This window comes from Emydura macquarii, unplaced genomic scaffold, assembly GCF_026122565.2.
Source record: "Emydura macquarii macquarii isolate MOO-44397 ecotype Brisbane River unplaced genomic scaffold, CSIRO-AGI_Emac_v2 contig_3470, whole genome shotgun sequence".
NCBI classification, from domain to species: domain Eukaryota; kingdom Metazoa; phylum Chordata; order Testudines; family Chelidae; genus Emydura; species Emydura macquarii.
The window spans coordinates 3,124,439-3,143,542 of NW_027133607.1; the positions used below are offsets into that span (position 1 = coordinate 3,124,439).

General features: G+C 38.4%; 1 protein-coding gene across 1 annotated transcript in view; it reads right to left on the reverse strand.

Annotated features, from left to right (window-relative positions):
• Positions 1–268: 268 nt before the first annotated feature.
• The window catches only part of TAF3 (TATA-box binding protein associated factor 3), a 139,014-nt gene continuing 120,178 nt past the window's right edge, over positions 269–19,104 (reverse strand). Inside the window, exons 5-7 of the mRNA XM_067534915.1 lie at positions 7,232–7,487; positions 2,974–3,080; positions 269–2,228 (exon numbers count right to left, since the gene is read on the reverse strand). Coding sequence (XP_067391016.1) covers positions 2,111–2,228; positions 2,974–3,080; positions 7,232–7,487 — 481 coding nt within the window. The 3' untranslated portion in view covers positions 269–2,110. The remainder of the gene's footprint in view (positions 2,229–2,973; positions 3,081–7,231; positions 7,488–19,104) is intronic.

The window sequence follows — 19,104 nt, forward strand, 5'->3', positions numbered from 1 at the left end:
TCGTTTAAACGTGGGAAGTTCTGATTCACTGAACATAGGGGGGAACTGATAAACAAGTTACCAAAAGCAAGGTCTTTATTGTGCAACCAAAGCAAAGAAGATCAAAGCCTGTATATTTTGTGTGTGCCTATTACACAGGAAAAACAAGAATAAGCTTTAAACCATTGGATGATCCAAAATTAGGAATAAAATCCAAGAGCATTCTCAGCTAATGTGTGGACTGGTAATTAGTAGGGCTAGAATATAAATGAGGTGGCATTGAACAAAGAAGGTAACAGTGCACTTTTAATAAACCAATTTCATCCATATCTCCACTGATTTGCAATTTAACAGTCATATCAGGAAAACCCAATTTCTTTAACTAGACAAGATGTTTTAAAAAACATGACATTCTCATTAATATCAATTTAGATGGCATTTAAAAAAAGTAATTCTTAATATCTGTGCAACAGGTTAAACGTTTGCATTCTAAAACTCAAGATGCTTATCACTGTACAGTCCAAAGTAGGAACATCCCAAAATTAAATAATGAAGGCTAAATTTATCCTATAAGTTTTGAAACATAAGACATGATACTTTAAATTTAATGCTATATTATACTTGATTTACCTCTCAGACACATTGCACTAAAATATCTAATACTGTCACAGTTTTGTGGCATTCTAGAGAATTTTTCCTTTGTTTAAAATGGGGAAGAAAACATACATTTCCATAACATACTTTATTTGACTTTGCAAGGTAATATTGGTTATAAGATACACTAAAAGAAAACATCACAACAAACACAAAATGGCATAGCATGTTTTTTAGTCTTTATGGAATACGACACTTCCTTTTTCTAAATGCAAGTGCAATCATTTTGACAAACACACAACCACTTGCAAATAAAAGGAGCATCTACAGCTACAAATTAAAACTCAATTGCTACCATTAAAACTGCTAGAGCTCATTGCCTTCAGCCACGATTCAGAAAGGCACTTAAGCACGTGTCTAACTATGCATAGGAATAGTCCCAATTCCACACTATAGGATTACTCACTTTTCAGAGTTACACGCATTCTTAAGTACCTTATTGAATTAGGGCCTTAGATGGAACGCTGGTTGTTGGTTTCATTTGTGGACCACTTGGTGGCTTCATCTGATGGATCTATCACAATCCTTTAAAGTCACAGGAACGGACATAAATCACACAGAATTTTCATAACTGCTAGGATTAGACACTCAAACAAAAAAACCAAATCCATAAACCTAAAAAAATCAAATCAAATCAAAAATAACTTTATAAATAGCAGATATTTACATAAGAGAAAGTCTTTTAATGATGAGTGTTTTTACACGCTGATGAAATGTACAAGCAATGAAAAGGTACACTGACAATGACTAAAACCAAAAAGTATAAAATATATTACAGGTCCACTGAAAACAATTCACATGGAAAAAAAATGACACAATAGAAACTTTATTTTAAAAAATAGAAGATATTTCACAAAAGCTTGAACATGTTTATTTTATGTTAGTACTAAAAATCAAGGAAAAAAGCTTCATATATTCTTATCACAAAAATATTTACCAGCCACTTTTTAATTTTCATGTTATGATTATCTGGCTATGCAGGGATAGAAGTTGAAAACTGTATTCAGACTACAGAAATCATTCTAGTAGGTCTCCTTAGATTATAGTTACTGCAATTTACATGTTTGTCCTCTCTTTTAATGCCTTAATGCAAAGGCTCAGAAGAGAATAAAAACAAATCAAAAAGGACAGAGGAGATATCTGTATTTACAACATTTTTCATTGTTGTTGCCGATCTGACAGAGCAGTAGCTGTATTGTTAACTATTTAACCCTCGTATCACTCTACGTGAGTTTCCTTCAGTAAGTGAAAACCAGTGACAGAACATACTAAAATCTAACCCTCTGGGGCCCATACAGTTTGAAAAAAAACAACAGTCCAGAACAGACTGTGTATTTTTGTTCCTGATTCATTCAAGAGTCATAATCTATAAAACCTGATGACGGATGATGATGCAGAAGCACAATGAATCCGTCTACCAAGGAGTCAGGGCAGAAGTGCTGAAGTGACAGTACGACTTAAATTCACCGTGAAGACTTCAGTGTGCTCTGTGCTTCCGCTTCTTGTGTTTTTTATTATCTTTCTTTTTGCTGGCACACTTAGAACAGAACCATTGCATTTCTTCAGGGGGTGCAGTTGTAATTCCAACACAAGGCCTATGAATTTGACAAAAAAACCACAAGGTCTCAGTAAACCAAATGTTACTTTTGTTTCTTATCCAAACAGGATGATTTTTTCAGATGGGAAACAGAATCTGACTACATTTTTTTAGGCCCAAACCCAATAGCTTGGAAATTTAAACCTTCTTGTTTTGAAACAGTGATTTTCTTAGAATGCTACTTAGATAAGAAGCGTTATTTTAGTAAAATAATATGAGAAGTCTACAGTTTTTGGGAGTAACAGGCTAGATTTAAAATAATGCCACATCATCATTTAAATAATTTGTGGAAAAGCCTTTTGATTTTATTTAGCTGTCTGAAAAAAACACCTACAAAGTGATTCCTTTTTTTTCAAGAGAATGTACTTCAACGTGTTGTTTTTCACATAATGAGCCCATAACCTGAAATACTGTAGCTATGTTCATGATGTTAGCCGTCCTGTTCTCCTTAGAGTACCTACCAGTATCTGATTATTATAATAACCGTTTAAAAACTTTTATTATTGGTTTTAGCAGAACATTTTCCTATGAATGGGAAAAAGAAGAAACTCATGCACACTTACAACTTAAAATTTAATTTTGCAAACTTCCAAAGTAACGGAGAATAATCTTCCAAATTACTAATTTAAATTAAAAGGAACGATTCAAATACTACTCTAGCTTTTTGTGAATAACAAGGAGGTTTCTAAGACAGCAGCAACACGTGGAAGAATGGCACAAAAGGAGAGGTTACAACAACTTACCAGTGATACCAGTCATCACAGTCATCACAGCCTATCATTGGACTGCCATCATCTGGTTTGTTGCAGCCAGGACAGATCCAGATCTGGTTACCCCATTCATCCCGGATCTGGAATAAAAAGGGAGGAAAAAAGTTGATTTGTTTTAATGTCAAGTAAGCAAACATAGCAGATTTTCTTAAAGTTACATTTTCTGTTTATCAGTCAAAGGTATCTAATGTTCCCTCTACTCCTGGAAAGTATACCTAAGAATACTCTAACCACAAGTGCTTGACATTATCATTCTAATTGATTTTGTTATACTGGATTCAGATGGTAAAAACAAACACTGTTATACTCTGTAAACCAGCAAAGCCAGTTAAACCACTTGACCCAAGAGAATATTCATTCACTTCTAGCAATCACCATGGCTTAACAGTACAGATCCATAGCTGCTGATACCCTCCCAGTGATCTGAAGACTGATTTCTTTTTTAATTCTGCACTGCTTATGGATAGAACAATGGTAGCCCCTTGCATACGATAATAGTCTTACATGCATGTAATAGATACAGTGCAATGTGCATGTATTGCCTTATTACTTATTAGCCAAACTCAACTAGCTGATAAGATCAAGGATATAAAAAAGTTGTTACTGAGTAACTTTCCATTCGCTTTATGACATTGATGTCACAGTACAATTTACTAAAGGGTAAATGCAATGAGAGAGGCAGATCATTTACAATATTAAGCAATTGTTTACTAAATTAAGCATATTCAATGGATTTTTTTGTATTATTTCCAGTTTGAACCACATTACAATTTTTAAATTTCACGATTGTTTCATTTAATGGGCCTTTTGCATTGCTTGGTAAAATCTAAACATTCACAAAATCAATTTAATTAAATGCAATTTTATAATAATAAGTACATATATAACTGTCTTAAAGGAGCTACACTGATTTAATCGCTTCTATGACTTGAAAGTATTTAGAACAGGATTGCATGTATTTCGCTTTCAGTATTTTTTAGAACACATGGTCATATATCCTGTGCAGTACAGAGAATAACTTTCTTATTATTACCTGTGAGAGGCTTATAAGAATGACATTAACAGTGAGTAAGTGAAAGACAACAAATGGTACTAAAAAGAAAAACTAAGTACATTTTGGTCTGTAAATCTTAGATCATCTTCCAAGGAAATCAGTGAAAATGCACAAGGGCTGCAATCAGTTTATAATTCATGACTGACATCTCTTAGCTTCTTTATAAAGCTCGGTCAGTTTTTGTCATTCAAAACTAGACTGCAGAAAGCACAGGAAAATATGATACAGGGCACTATTCTACACTGACAGGTAGATTGACTAGGCAATGTAACACAATGGAATTTGGTTTTAATGATCTTTGATTGTACCTGTGTATCAAATCTTACTTTGCAAAATCATTTCCTGCTGGTGCAAAAATGTTCGCCTCTTGTAAACTGACTGTTTGGACTTTTGGAGGCTAGGGTCACAAAATTTCTCTGAAGTAATCAAAGCTAAGAAAGAATGGCACACTGTCACTCGGCTGCAAACAAACAATGCTACAGCCTACAGGAGTGCAGATTACAACCAATTATAATCTAGTTTGACCGGCTTTGGCAATAAAATGCCTAGCAAAATGAGCACTGCCCTTCCAAGATAGGCACTAATTTTCTGTAGGTGTCTAATCTGGGAAGTTCACTGGTTTTATATATGAATCACCATTGTGATCACCTAATCTGACCTTCTGTATAACATAGGCCATAGGATTTCCCTAAATTAATTTCTGGTTGAACTAGGGAACATCTTTTAGGAAAACATCCAAACTTGATTTAAAATTTGCCAGTGAGGGAGTAAGCACCACAACCTTTTATAAAATAATCCAATGGTTAAATACTCCACTGTTAATAATTTGTACCCTATTTCTAGTCTGAATTTGTCTATTGTCAACTTCCATCCACTGGGTCTTGTTATACTTTTGTTTGCTACATTGAAGAGTCCTCTATTATCATGCCTATGCAGGCACTTATAGACTGTGATCAAGTCAGCCCTCACCTCCTCTTTGTTAAACTAAACAGATTGACCTCTCTGAGTCTTTCATTATAAAACATATTTTCTAGTCCTTTAATCATTCTTGTGGCTCTTCTCTGAACCCTCTCTAATTATTGACATCTTTCTTGAATTATGGACACCAGAACTGGACACAGTATTCCAGTAGCCTAACACAGAGATAATATCATCTCCCCACTCCTATCTGATATTCCCCTGTTTATACATCCCAGGATCACTTTAGCTCTTTTGGCCACAGGATTGAACTGAGTGTTCATGTTCAGCTGATTATTCACCATGACCCCACGTCCTTTTCAGAGTCACTGCTTCCTCCATCCTGTAAGTGTGACCTACATGCTTTGTTCCTAGACATGTTTTAAAACACATATTGCTTGCTTGTGCCCTTTTTACCAAGTGATCCTGATCACTCAGTATCAGTAAGCAGTCCTCTTCATTATTTATCACTTCCCCATTCTATTTCATCTGCAAACTTTGTTAGGAATGATTTTATGTTTTCTTCCAGGTCATTGATAAAAATGTTCAGTAGTGTATAGTTAAGAACTATTCCCTGCAGGACCCCACTAGAACCATGCCCATTCAATAATTCTCTGTTTACAGTTACATTTTGAGATCTATCAGTTAGCCAGTTTTTAAAATCCATTTAATGTGTGTCATATTGATTTTGCATCCATTTAGTTTCTTAATCAAAATGTCATGCAGTACCAAGTGAAATGCCATACAGAAGTCTAAGTATGTTACATCAGAACTGTTACCTTTATCAAACAAGTTTGTAATCTCATAAAAAAAAAAAGATAACAAATTAGTTTGACAAGATCTATTTCCCACAAGTCTATGCTAACTGGCATTAATCATATTACCCTCCTTTACTTCTTTATTAAACGGAGTCACGTATCAGCTATTCCATTATTTTGCCTAGGATCAGTGTCAGGCTGACTGGCCTACAACATCCTGGGTCATCCTGCTTAATACTAATGCAATATTAGCTTTCTTCCAGTCTTCTGGAATTTCCCCAGTGTTCCAAGACTTACTGAAAATCAACAGTTTAGAGAGTTCCTTTGCCAGCTCTTTTAAAATTCTTGAATACAAATTATCTGAACCTGCCGATTTAAAAATATCCAGCATCAGTAGCTCTGTTTAACATCCTCCTTAGTCACTGTTGGAAATGGAAAGTATTATCTAGTTTTCTCAAACAGAGAATAGAAATATTTGCTGAACACTTCTACCTTTTCTGCATTATTATTTACAATTCTACCACTTCCATCTTATAGTGGACCAATAACGTTGTTAGGACTTCTTTTGTTCCTAGTATACTTGAACAGCTTCTTAGTGTCTTTAACAATGCTGGCCATAGCTTTTTCCTTGTGTCCTTTTGCTTCCCTTATATTTTTTCTACAATTCCTAACTTCTGATTTATATTCATTACTATCAACTTCTCATTTCTTCCATTTGTTATATATATATTTTAAAATTTTTATATCTGATTTCACTTCCCTCTAAGCCAGGTGGGTTTTTTAACATTCTTTCTTGATTGTGGCTTTTGAGCATCTAGTAAAATGTTCTTAAGCAGTTCCCAATTATAATTCAAATTTTTCTGATTATAATGGGAGCGTTCCAAGGAACATCCAAATTTCAACCGCATCTGAGATATGGCAAGATCACAGCACATGGTGGAATGGCTACACGCTATATGCTGGCAGTGAGCAGAGCTTCAGAGATGCACAAGTATCTGCAACCTTGGTACATTAATAAAAAATGTAGTATATAATAACGTACTGTGCAAACTGGAAATTACTGCTAACCCTAAATTCTTCTTAGTGAGGGGTTCTTTTTCTCATTGAAGGCTAGTTCTATGGCAAGCATTTAAAAAAGGATCTAAAAGATCTCAGCGAGAAAAATGTTCATGCTCTGACAACTAGAAAATGCTCGAATGGAACTGTACTAGACTTTCTAGAAGAAACGTAACCTTTGGGCTGAGAACAAGCATAAGAAATGCTTTTTGAAGCAATTTTTTGAATAGGTTACCAACCCCTGAAAATAGATGCATATAAAGAAGGGACTTTATATAGGGTTGCTAATACGTGACATAAGTATGAGGCACCTTTACTTTGAAAATGAAAAGTCACCATGAAGAAGAATTCTCAAAAGATTTATCTCATTAGCATTAAGACACACACCAAAGTATATGTTACATACCACATAAGTACTGACAGTCTCCGTCACCACACTTCTGACCGGCGCTTTGGAGCCTCCTGCCGCAGAGACCGCAGGAGAAGGTGGTGGAATTAGAGCAGGTGAAATGGTAGCTTGTGGAGGAGGAGGGGCTGGAGCAGGAGGAGGGGTCACATGGACAGGAGCTGCTACTGGGGATGGCACAGGTGGTGGTGTTTTGGGCCGATTCACAGGAGTAGATGGTTTAGCCTCTGGGACCGGCACCACTTTGCTGATGACTCTGCCAGGCAAAAAAAAAAAAAAGACAGACACAGAAGCGTTGATGTAAAACAGTAAAATATTATTGACTAAATAAGAACATACAAAACAGCCAATTCACTTTGCCTTTCAAAAAACCAACCAGTTGTTTCAGCACAGCCTTAGGACAGTCATCATTGCACATCCCTCCATCTCAACAGGTTGAAACAGACAGCCATTACAAACTGAACTCCAGTGCATAACACAGCCACAACTGCTCGATAGCTCACTGCATATAAATGTTCTATAAGGCTTTACTGAAACTGAGGTCGTTACAGAAACTGAGTTTCCCAATCAGTGGGACATATTAGAAAGGTAAGTTAATCAGCTGTGGGACTCACTGATTTTAACCTTCAGGCTGGGGGGCAATCCCACTCTCCAGGAGTCTACACTAGAGGTTCTACTAATATTTGATAATTTGGTACTTCCTTCTTCAAATGTTTATGGAATGAGTGGTGGTTTTAATCCAGAGAAATAAGTGACACACACACACATGATATCCTTAGCAGTTAGCATTAACTGCTACCTTCTTTAGTAGTTGAAGTAGTAGACAGGCTGTGACTCCAATAAATATACACTAAGGAACAATCAGGCAGAGGCAGGGGGATGGACTAGATAATACGATTATTATTGAGTAATACTTGCTTATAATGCTATAGAAGTGCACGGCATTTTACAGAAAGAATAAAGATATGATTGCTGTTGTAAGAATCTTCCAACCTAGGTTAGAAACAAAGTAAAGTTGAAACAGAAAAGGAGAGGGAATGGTTCACACAAAATAAGCTTACAAGGCTGCTTGTTTTCACAAGGGCACATCTTGTTAGATCATTTCTTTAATTAAGGTTAGTATGGGAATGTGAGTCCCTGCTGGAGAGACTGTGCAAAGAAGCAGGTTTTGAATAAAGGAGGTCACATGGCATATAGGATCAAGGTAAGCATTCCAGGTATAGGGGGAAGCAAAGGAAAAATGGAATAGAGATGCCTGTGAGAGAATACAAGAGGGTCACATAAAGGGAAGTGGAATCAGAACAGGGCATTGGCTGGAGACAAGAGACGAACGGGAAATTCTGGCCCCATTAAAGTCCAGGGGAGCTTTGCCATTGACTTCAATGGGCCTACAATGTCAACAAAAATGTAGACAAGGTGAGAGCTGAATAGAACTTTCAATTTACCGGGGAAGAAACACTAATTTCCATGATACTAGTGATAGGAAATTATGATAGATCACCAGGTGATCACCAGCACAAACAGAGACAAAAGTAACGACAATGAAAAAATCTCTTTCTACTAAGGAAGTTGTTAACAATTCTTACCATCAGACACTTAAACATTTTAATTAAAAGGGGATAAAGCATTCTTTAATGTCACAACTGATTTCTGTTGACAAGAATGCCCTAAGAGTACACTGCAGCTATTCTTCTGCGATATCCAAAAGGCAGTGTGGCTAGAACAGGGACCAGGTCTGCATTCAGTGCATAATCTAAGTTAAATTGCAAGAAAAATTTGAAACTGAAAAATATTTAATGCTATGCTGAGGTATGAAAATAAAAAAGATGTATTGTTCTTCTTTTGAGATAGCCTATTTGCACTACTAAATTAGAACCATGACAAGAATCAAGTAAAAAATATATACCTCACAAAACTAGTTTTGATATAGTCAGTCACCATGCCAACTATACTACCATTTCTGCCTGCCAAGGCTTCAACCTGAGAGGCAATAAAGAGAGGACAACCAAGGAGGAGAAACTTTAGAAAACTAGCAATGGGGTAAGATTAAAATGATGTGGGATTAATTTCTCCTGCATCAGTAACACTGTTTACAGTTTCAGCCTCATGACTGCATTTCTGATGGAAAAAACCTGACAATAATAAAAATGAGATGAGAGACAGAGGGCAAATCAACGCAGAGGACAAATTATTTGGCACAGCAAAAGTCCTGTGGGTAGTCCAAAGGAACAACTTTATCCCTCCTTTTCTATGTCTTTTTTAACAGTCATATTACAAGCTCCTGAGGGCATCACCTTTGCTCTAATCTGTTCTATAGAGTTTTTATAAGAGGCTCATCACCCTAGTATCTAACACTCTTCCAGTAGTGCATTAGACAGCGTGACTACACATCTGTCCTGTGTTGTTTGTTCTCTCCTCTCTCCCCAGTGGGAGAAGCACATGCAGTGGAGTGTCTTGTTTTGGTAAGGTTTTTATTATTATTATTATGAATAGATCTATTGCTATGTGTTTATATTAGAGAAGGCAAGGTCAAAGAAAAGCACCTTACACTTGGGAGTGGAAAGTAGTGAGGGTGTTGTGATGGTCCTGAGGTCTTGGGGGAGTTCATCCAGTCTCATACCATCCCTGGAGAAAGTTCTGTCTTTGGCCTTAGTCTATTGCCTTGTCTAGACAGGAAAATAGGTTGCATTTGAAAATATGTGAGCTAACATGATTTTAAACAACTTTGCACACAGCACAGACAGAATTTAACAACTTTTAAGAAATGTATTAGGTGGCCATAGTCAGCCTTACTTAAAATTGTGTTAGCTCACATGTTTTCAAACAATCTATTTCCCTCAAGTACACAAAGCCAGGCCATGACCCTGAATGGGGTCTTAGGAGCTACTATAATAAAACTAAGTAATAATACTGCAGAAACTCAGTCTATGGGTATGTCAGGAATAAACCTACAAAACAAACAACTCACTGATGAGCGCCAAATATTAATCAATTTACTTATTTATTAGAAGTGTGTCATTAGAACATGTACACAGTACAAGGCTGGCCTATTTGTCTTGGCACAAGTGCCCAGGTATTACACAGGAGATCTGCATTCTGGAGCACATTCCCTTGGGGTAATAAAGTTCAGAGGCAGCAGAGAAATGAATCGTGGGCTTATGCCAATTGAGAGATCATGAGGTAATTTCAGAGAAGGTGGTGATCCTTGTCCTTCTATATGAAGATGGGCTGCACAAATGGCAATATGTCCGTAGAGAGAACCCACGGTAAAATGGCAGTCCCACAACCTAATAATTAATATTACTTCAGACTTATATGGAACCTTAAACACAAGGATCTCAAAACACTTTACAAATGAGGGCAAGAATTATCAGCTCCATTTTAAAGAGGAGGAAGAGGCTTGCTTAGGGTCACACAGCAAGTTAGTGGTACAGGCCAGAATCGAAGCCAGTCTTCCTGGTAGTCAGTTTTTCCTCTGAGACACTAGATCACACATTAGGCTATCATAATTTGGAAGAAGGTAATATTTCACTTCAACATGTTTACCACACATTTCCAAATAAAGCTGAACATAGTCAACTAGAATGTATCCTTCGTTTCACTTACTTCCAGAAAACTGGGGCTAGATTCAATTATTTACATTTAAAAGATTCTTAGCAGGACTCAGACAAAAACTAACATCAGCCAAGTGAACAAAAAACACCCAGAGCCTTGAAATCAGAGTTATTTTTCTCTGGGGGCTGCTCTCCTGGCAAGATGTCATCACAATTATTTTCTATACTAAAAGATAAAAATAAATTGTTAAAGATCTTATGAAAATGGCTGCCCCAGAATTAAGAAGTGTGAGAAAACCCTTTGACTAGATGTGGTAATGGGGAGTTTACATCAACCACATAAACAAAGTATAAACTACTACCACTCCCTTCCCCCAAAGAAAGTAGAATTACAGTAGAGAGTTTGTACTACAGCTGGTTTTATCCCGTTTAAATATCCTTTGAACTCTCTTTTATGCTAACAGGAAGTATATTTCTTACAAAATGTAATAATGTATTTATAATGGACTGGAATACATGTATTTATAACTCTAATACTATAATGTGCTTAAAATATACAGTAGAATCCTTTTATAAAGGTAGATTTGGTCAATCCCCACTTTGATCATTGCTTTGGACTGATCACTATATTCAGATCAACAAAACTAAACTTCCCAAACCAGGCACGTGCACAGACGCAAAGTGTTGATCTTGCAAGCACAGAGCAAGTTCTACCAGGCTTTTTAATGCCAAGGCAGGTTGGTCAGGTTATAATTGGCTGTAACTGGCACAAGCTGTAACATGCTGCATCTAGAGCAGTGTGAGACTCAAAGGTGTGAAATAATTTCCTATCTCAGGAAGTAATTGATTTGATTTCAATCTGTTTCTTACATCTAAAAGCCCCATTGACTGATTAGTATAAACACAGGGAAAACCGAAAGGAAATGGCTTTTAAAGGTATGATTTGAACCATAGAACCTGAATGATTGCTCCAAGTTTCGATCACAAAAAATGTCACTGAACTGATAGTTATAATAGTCTAGTCAGTAATCACAGTCTGATGATCTTTGTTTTTCTAGAGGGTCAGGTTCCAAACATGCAGTCTCCTCAGAAGCCCTAGCTAAACTTTGGTCACCATTTTCAAAAAGCCTAAGTGACTTAGGAACTTAAGTCCCATTTTAAAAAGTGATTTAGGAAAACAAGGTCTTGTCTCTATGGGAAAGTTGTGCCACTTTAACAACACTGGTATGATATCCTATATATAGGATACATCTAATAGAGTCCCTTAGAGAAATGCACTTCTAAATATATTCTGAGATCTTGGACACAAAACACTGTAGAATAAAATTGTTTTCTGACAAACCAATATTTCCACGTCTGTTCTCTCTGGGTATGTCTACACTGCAATTCAACACTTGTGGCTGGCCAGTGCCAGCTGACTCAGGCTCGCGGGGCTCAGACTACAGGGCTGTCTCATTGCGATGCAGATGTCTGGGCTCGGGCTGGAGTCCAGGCTCCGGGTCCCCGCAAGGCAGGAGAGTCCCAGAGCCCGGGCTCCGGCCTGATCCTCTACACTGCAATTAAACAGCCCCGAAGCCTGAGTCCTGTGAGCCTGTGCCAGCTGACTCCAATCCCTAGTGCGTTCCCCCTTGTTCCAGCAACTATGCTCAGATACTATGCTGATGAACATCTTATAAGTTTGTGGACGGGAACAGTTCTGCTCCATCATATATAAGGGGAATCAGGATAGGGCCTTGAGTAACCTATAGCTATCAGAAAGTGATCCTATTGTAGCGCAGTGCAGCTGTGCTTCTACAGTGCTCAGTGAAGATGCTACCTATGTCGACGGGAGAGCTTCTCCCATTGGCCTAGGTTGTCCACCTTCCCGAGAGGCGGTAGCTGTGTCGACGGGAGAACCACTGGGGGTTAGGTCAGTATAACTGTGTTGCTCAGTGTGTGGATTTCTGCACCCCTGAATGACAAAAGTTATACTGACATTAGTTTGCAGTGTAGACCGGGGTGCAGAAAGGCCTTCTCTTGAATAATGAATATTATTTCCACTTTGTCACTGGTTCCCACCCATGCAAAAACTGAGTGATCTGATCTTTTGCACGATGATATGGTGAGCTACCAGATGAACCACTTGGCTAAGACCTTTATTTAGACTACAAGCATTTTGTGGCTTTTTGTTCTGTGTTTGTACAGTACCCAACACAATGGGGCCCTGGACCATGTCTGGACTTCTAGTCACTAAATAAATAATAATAATAATACCACCCCATATCTTTGGCTCTATGCAAGCTACTTATTTTTGTTTTAATTTCATTTTGAAGCAAGTGAGACTTTGGTAACAAAAAGTTTTAGAAAAATTGAGAAGTCAGTGCTTTTTTCTTTCACACCAATTTTGTAGCAAATTTTGAAGCCTTTTATTTTAAACAATGAATAATCATCTGCCTTCAGTTCTGTTTTGCCATAAAGGGAGAATGCTCACGCCCACTTCCACATGCAATCAGATATTTCCTACCAAACCAGATATGTGTTTAAACCTGCCTGAAGTTTTTTTTCCCCTTTTTAATTGAGGTACACAATACACATATCTTTACTCTTGTGCAACAAACAGCAAAGTCAAAGAATCCCACATTCAGTAAGTTGTTTTGTTTTCTAATTACTCAAACCTTTTTCTGGATTCACATTTGGCGTCATCATTGAGCATGATCCAAATGCAAAATGAAAATAATTTTGCCTCAACCTTCCACCTACCAAAACCACGGTGAATAACTGGTGGGATGGCTTCTGTAATTAAAGGAGAGACTAGGACTAAACCTGACGTTTGAACTAATTCTCACGCTCAAGGGTAAAAAATTCTGGGTCAGCTTTAAAAGCACACTGGAAAAACATTTTATCCATTCTGGCAATAGAGTATAATTACCTTCATACGCAGAGATATTTGCACACAAAGGCCCCAGTCCTACAACTGGGTAGAGCCTGGTGGAGCCCGAATATAATCAACAGGACTCTCTGTATGTATGTAAGGGTATGCCCATGTGGGTTTGAGTGCAGGACTAGGGCCAAATATATTATCCCTTTGCCAAATGTGATTTTGAGTATATGAACCACACCCTAGACAATGTCTTCAGTAAAGAGCACACTCATTCTGCATTTAAAAAGGCATTAACTAACTGGAGAAGTCCTCCAGCTCTTTATTATAATTTAAATGTAGCGATTCCAGGGAAGAGAACATATAAAGAGTCTTGGTCTACACTTAGAAGTGAGGTCAGTCAGGGGTGTGAAGAAAGTTTCTGTCAATGTAGTTACTGTCATTCAGGGAAGTGGCATTCCTACACTGTTGGAAAACCCCCTTCGGTTAATGTAGGCTGGTCTACACTATGAGGACATAGCTATGTGGGTATACTCTCCATAGTGTAGACATACCCTTAGCAAACCTGCAAAGTTCACTGCAGTTCCTAAATCCTGCATTACACTTATTACCATATACTTGGCTAGAAATTAGATAATTTTTCACTTCTCTCAAGTGGTCCAGTCATTTTATCAGGAGTTGATTTAATGGTATATGTTCTTTTTGGCTTTACAGAAAAAGTTGATGGAGGAACACAAAGTGTTAATTTTAGTATCACACGGTTAACATTTAGCCTTTCACTGCTAAGTGCTACACTGTAAAATAATTGGGATACCCATTAGTACTGTAATAAACATAGACATTCACTGCCAGGACTCTTTTGTTAAATTTTCCAAACAGTGGTTTACCCTTTTACGTTTTTCTCCCTGAAGTATCACTTTTTCCCTCCTATTTAATTCCACAGTAAGTTCTCCTCCAAAGCTTTCTGTTGAATAAGCAATGTCTCGCAGGGTAACCAACACCGCCCACAGCTGTGTCCCACAATAGCCCCATGCTGCTTGCATTACATCTTTTGGAGGATTTGGTCACGGTGCCTTAACTGCTACAAACACTGGTCTTATTCATAAAAACGTGCAGAAGGAGGGGCTTTCAGCAGTATTCCTTTACCTGTTTCCCCACCACAAAACAGTGAAATAAATGGAATGGGTCATGAGCTGCTTGGCCTGTAATGCAAACCTATGGCTTGACAAGTCTATAAAGAGCCAATCCTTCCCTCCCCAGCCGCACAGAGAGCCAAGGTTAAAGGCAAACACAATTTGGATATACCTACACAGAGAGTTTAATGATCCCCATTATTCAGCTATTGTAGGCAAACACTATGAAGCCAGTAATCTAAATTATCAAAGTCTGAATAACTTGCCACTAAATGGCACACAAAGTTCAAAAGTTCCTCCACAATGGCTTACTTATTTATCATTAAAAGGAAAACAATCATTCTTAAAAAGCCTACAAATTTCCATTAAAGAAGATACCATGTAAATATTGTAAGTATTGTTTAAAATGATAGTCTCACTGAAGTCCGTGGCAAACTCCTGTTCTATATATAAAGGTACTTTTCCGACTCCCATTGCCAGAGTGTTCGAGCACCTGACATTTAAAAAAAAAAGTTTATTTTACAGTCAACTAGAGGCCCCAACCGAGATCAGGGCCCCAATGAGCTAGGCATTATACCAACATTGAGACAGTCCCCTGTTCTCAAGAGCTTCCAATGCAGACAGGAAAGGAAAAAATCTGTAGCCTTATTTCTATGTTTCTCTTTTGGTTCTCTGATTTCTCTCAATTCTGCTACTTTTTGTGCAACTTTTTCTAGAGATTTTGGCTTCACCTGGAGTTCCTTGAGCTCAGTTCTTTTGTAAATCAGGCTTACATTTAGAAGTCTAATTATATACCATTTTTGGAAATGGTGGCCTATGTTACTTTTGGTACTTGTCCGTATGCTGCATGATAAAAGAGGAAAAGGAAGCCATACGAAAATACAAAAGCTACCATAAATATATAATACAAAGGCATTCTAGCGGGCTATTAATATGCTATTACATATGTAATTAAAATAAATTTACAAGTGAATAGGTATACATATCGTTAGCAACTCTTCCCGCCTTTACTTAAAAATGATTTTCTGCGATAATCTAGATATGCTGCGGGTAGCCAGGGTAGATTTCCACTTGTTGATCCTTGTATATCCCCACCAAAACGTCTTTCCATCCATGCTATCTCATTCCTATGCCATTTCAGACAGATGCCAGTTGTGCCAGTTTTTATAAATGTGCTTGTGTTATATGAGTTTATTGTGGAAGGAGTTGGACTGACAGCCACAGATAGGACTGACAGCCACAGAAACTGAACAGTAACGGACTAGAAAACAGCAGTACATCTTTGTTCCACCAGTGTGCTTTCAGGTCACCAATGCTACATAGAGAGATTACATCTAGGGGTGAGTGGAGCCTGGTCTACACTATAGCATTAGGTCGACATAAGGCAGCTTACTTCAACCTAATTATTTCAGTGTACGCACTGCAGCCTTGTCCCACCGATGTAGGCGCCCTAGCACACTGACATCATAATTCCACCTCCATGTATATCAGTGTAGTTAGGGCAACACCATGTCTGTGTAGACACTGTGTTACTTACATCTGCTGTTGGCTGTCTCTGGAGCCATGAAACTGACAAGAAAGCGGGGCAGCTAGAGCCACTCCTACCCAGGCTGCAGCCTGAAGGCTCCATGCTCAGGGAGCCAAGAAGCCCAGACGGTTGCTCCGAGAAGCATGGGTGGCTGGTCCCCGCTCCCAGGGGGAGGAGCAGTTGGGCTGCACAGAGGGCTATCGACCCCCCACTCTGCCCCTCTTCAGCTGGTGGAAGCGCTACTGGTGAGGATGCGTGCCATTGACGGAAGGAGGGTAGTATGGACAACAGTCACTGCAGTAATTGGTGGTTTTAGTGATATGGACATTTATCCACTACACCAAGCAATGGAATGAGCCGACCGACACATTTCAGTTTGGTCACTGAACAACTCTCACACTATTTGGCACAAAACTTCAGTAAAGTCAATGAAATACCAGGAGCAAATATTTCCTCTTCCCATCTATCAATTCTTTTAAGATTTTAGTTTAATAAATAATACCCTTAGATGATATAGATACATATTTATATTCTTAAAAAAAAGTCACATCTACCCATTTCAAAAAATTCAAGAGAAATGGCAATTTAATTAGATTGGCACATCAAATTACAAGTCAAATCAGTGCTAAAACAGCTAACCTTAGCCTGGAGTAAGAAGCCTGACATTTTAAGATACAGATTAAAGACCTGATTTCACAAAAATATATGCCTTCCTTCTAAGCCACAGAAGCACTGAAAAAAATCAATTGTACATTGTTTCTATGGCCCTGAACTGAAGCTGTTGGTGTTTTTGTTTTTTACTTGGCTGTAAATATAAAATGAATTTATCACAAATATCAGGAATTACAGCACATAGTTAATTTGAAGTTCATGTCAGCTGCATAAATGGCATGCCAATGCATTATCAGTAGATTAGCATTCTTAAACACCATAGGTGTGAAATATGATTATGTTTGGGAAAAAATAACTGGACAACAGACAAACAAGCCAACACATGATGATTCAACAAAACAGCTAATTACATGAGATTTAAATTCAGGAAGGGTCCACACCAGCTCTCTCTACATGACAGATCTTAAGTGCCTTCCTATACTGACTCAATTAGCGATCTTGTGCCTTGATAACACTGCAGGAAAACAACAACAACAACAACTTTCTAACTTATCATTCAAATCATCTCTAAAAAGGAGGTCATAAATATTTTAAAACCTAAGCAAACTAATAAGACCTAGGCCCATTAAGGATAAGATCTTTTACAGCAAATTAAATAAAACAATTTATTGAAGCCTGTACTCAAGATAAACTAGATTTACAAGCTGACCTTTTATTCATTTAAAGAACAAAATTAGCTCTAATTGCATTAGAATGGAATCCAATAAATTTCTTCTAATGTGGCATCTATGCAAGTATTGCTGTAATTGTTTACTACTAAGATGGAAGTGTTTTGATTACAATCTACTTTCCACTTGTTTTACTAGGCAGTTAAAGCACTTGCAAAAACCTAAAGTGTAACAACAGTCTTTTCTACATTGTTCTAGTTATCCTTCAGCAACTGCTACATTTTAATTTCTACTACCCTGACATTGTACCCAGTACGTATTCAGGACACTAGGAAGACCCATATTCTTGGGATTGACAACATATGCTTACGTAGGGCAAACATGAAACGCAGAGATCGCTTTTATGTCTAGGACCAGCCAATGCTAGCATTCACAGAAATATAAAGAATTAAAATTCATTGTCACAATTAACTCTGATTTGCACCTTGGCTGTCAGTCTCAGCATAGACCAAGGACTGATTAGGCAGAGAGAATGAGCTACCATCTCACCCATATAGGTGGTGTCTCTAAGTCAGGACTGAGGCACATTAAAGGACGCTTGCACTGCTACTATCTTGCTGTACTTGTTCTGTACACAGTTTCCAGATTTCAGCAGTTGAGTCAGCAGCCGAATCTGAAGCTGTCTCTACAGCACAGCCTGGCCTCACTCCCTCAGCTCTCTGCTCTTGGGGTGCCTCTACTCAGGGCAGTCTGCATGAAAACTTACTGTGTGGCAAGCTGGGGTGTAAATCTACAGTGCTGCAGCATGCTGCGTGCTAACTACTTGTGTGCACCCTGCTGGTGTGCAGGATGTGTTCCCTAGTGCACGTGTGCATCAGCAGGGTCCACAGGGCCAGTTAGCTAGCAGCTCGCTGGAATGCTGTAGATTTACACCCCAGCTTGTTTTGCAGTAAGTGTTCAGGTAGCCATGCTCTCAGTATGTGAGCCCCGGGATGGGATTAAGATGGGACTGGTCTGAGTGTACCGCTCTCCATGGGAGTACAGCTTCCTCACCTTCAGTCTCCAAACGAACACAGCTCCTCACTGCTTCTTGCTGGGAACAAACAATACCAGTGCTCCAGGACCCGCACTGGCTGCCCACTGGTCTCTGGGTGGAGTTTAAGGTGTTGGTTAAGGCGTAGGACTGCTCACCTGAGGGAAGATCTCTCCCTGTGCCATACTGCTAAAGTTGCGGTCAGCAGGGGTGCTCAAGCGACACCCCCCCTTACAAAAGAGAGGGGATGGCTGGCAGGGTGTTCTCTGTGAGGGCTCCAAGACCACTGAACATGTTACCCCTTGTTCCACAATAGCCCAGATTTGGAGACTTTCCAGGCATGCTGCAAAAGAGACTACTTGATGGGTGGGATCTTTGGAGAAAGTAGAGAGTATGCTGCTAAGATGATCAAAGGGATAGTTGGTTAGCCAGCCAAGTACTTATGAAATGTATTTCAATGCTGCTAAGGTTTCAATTAGTTATATTTA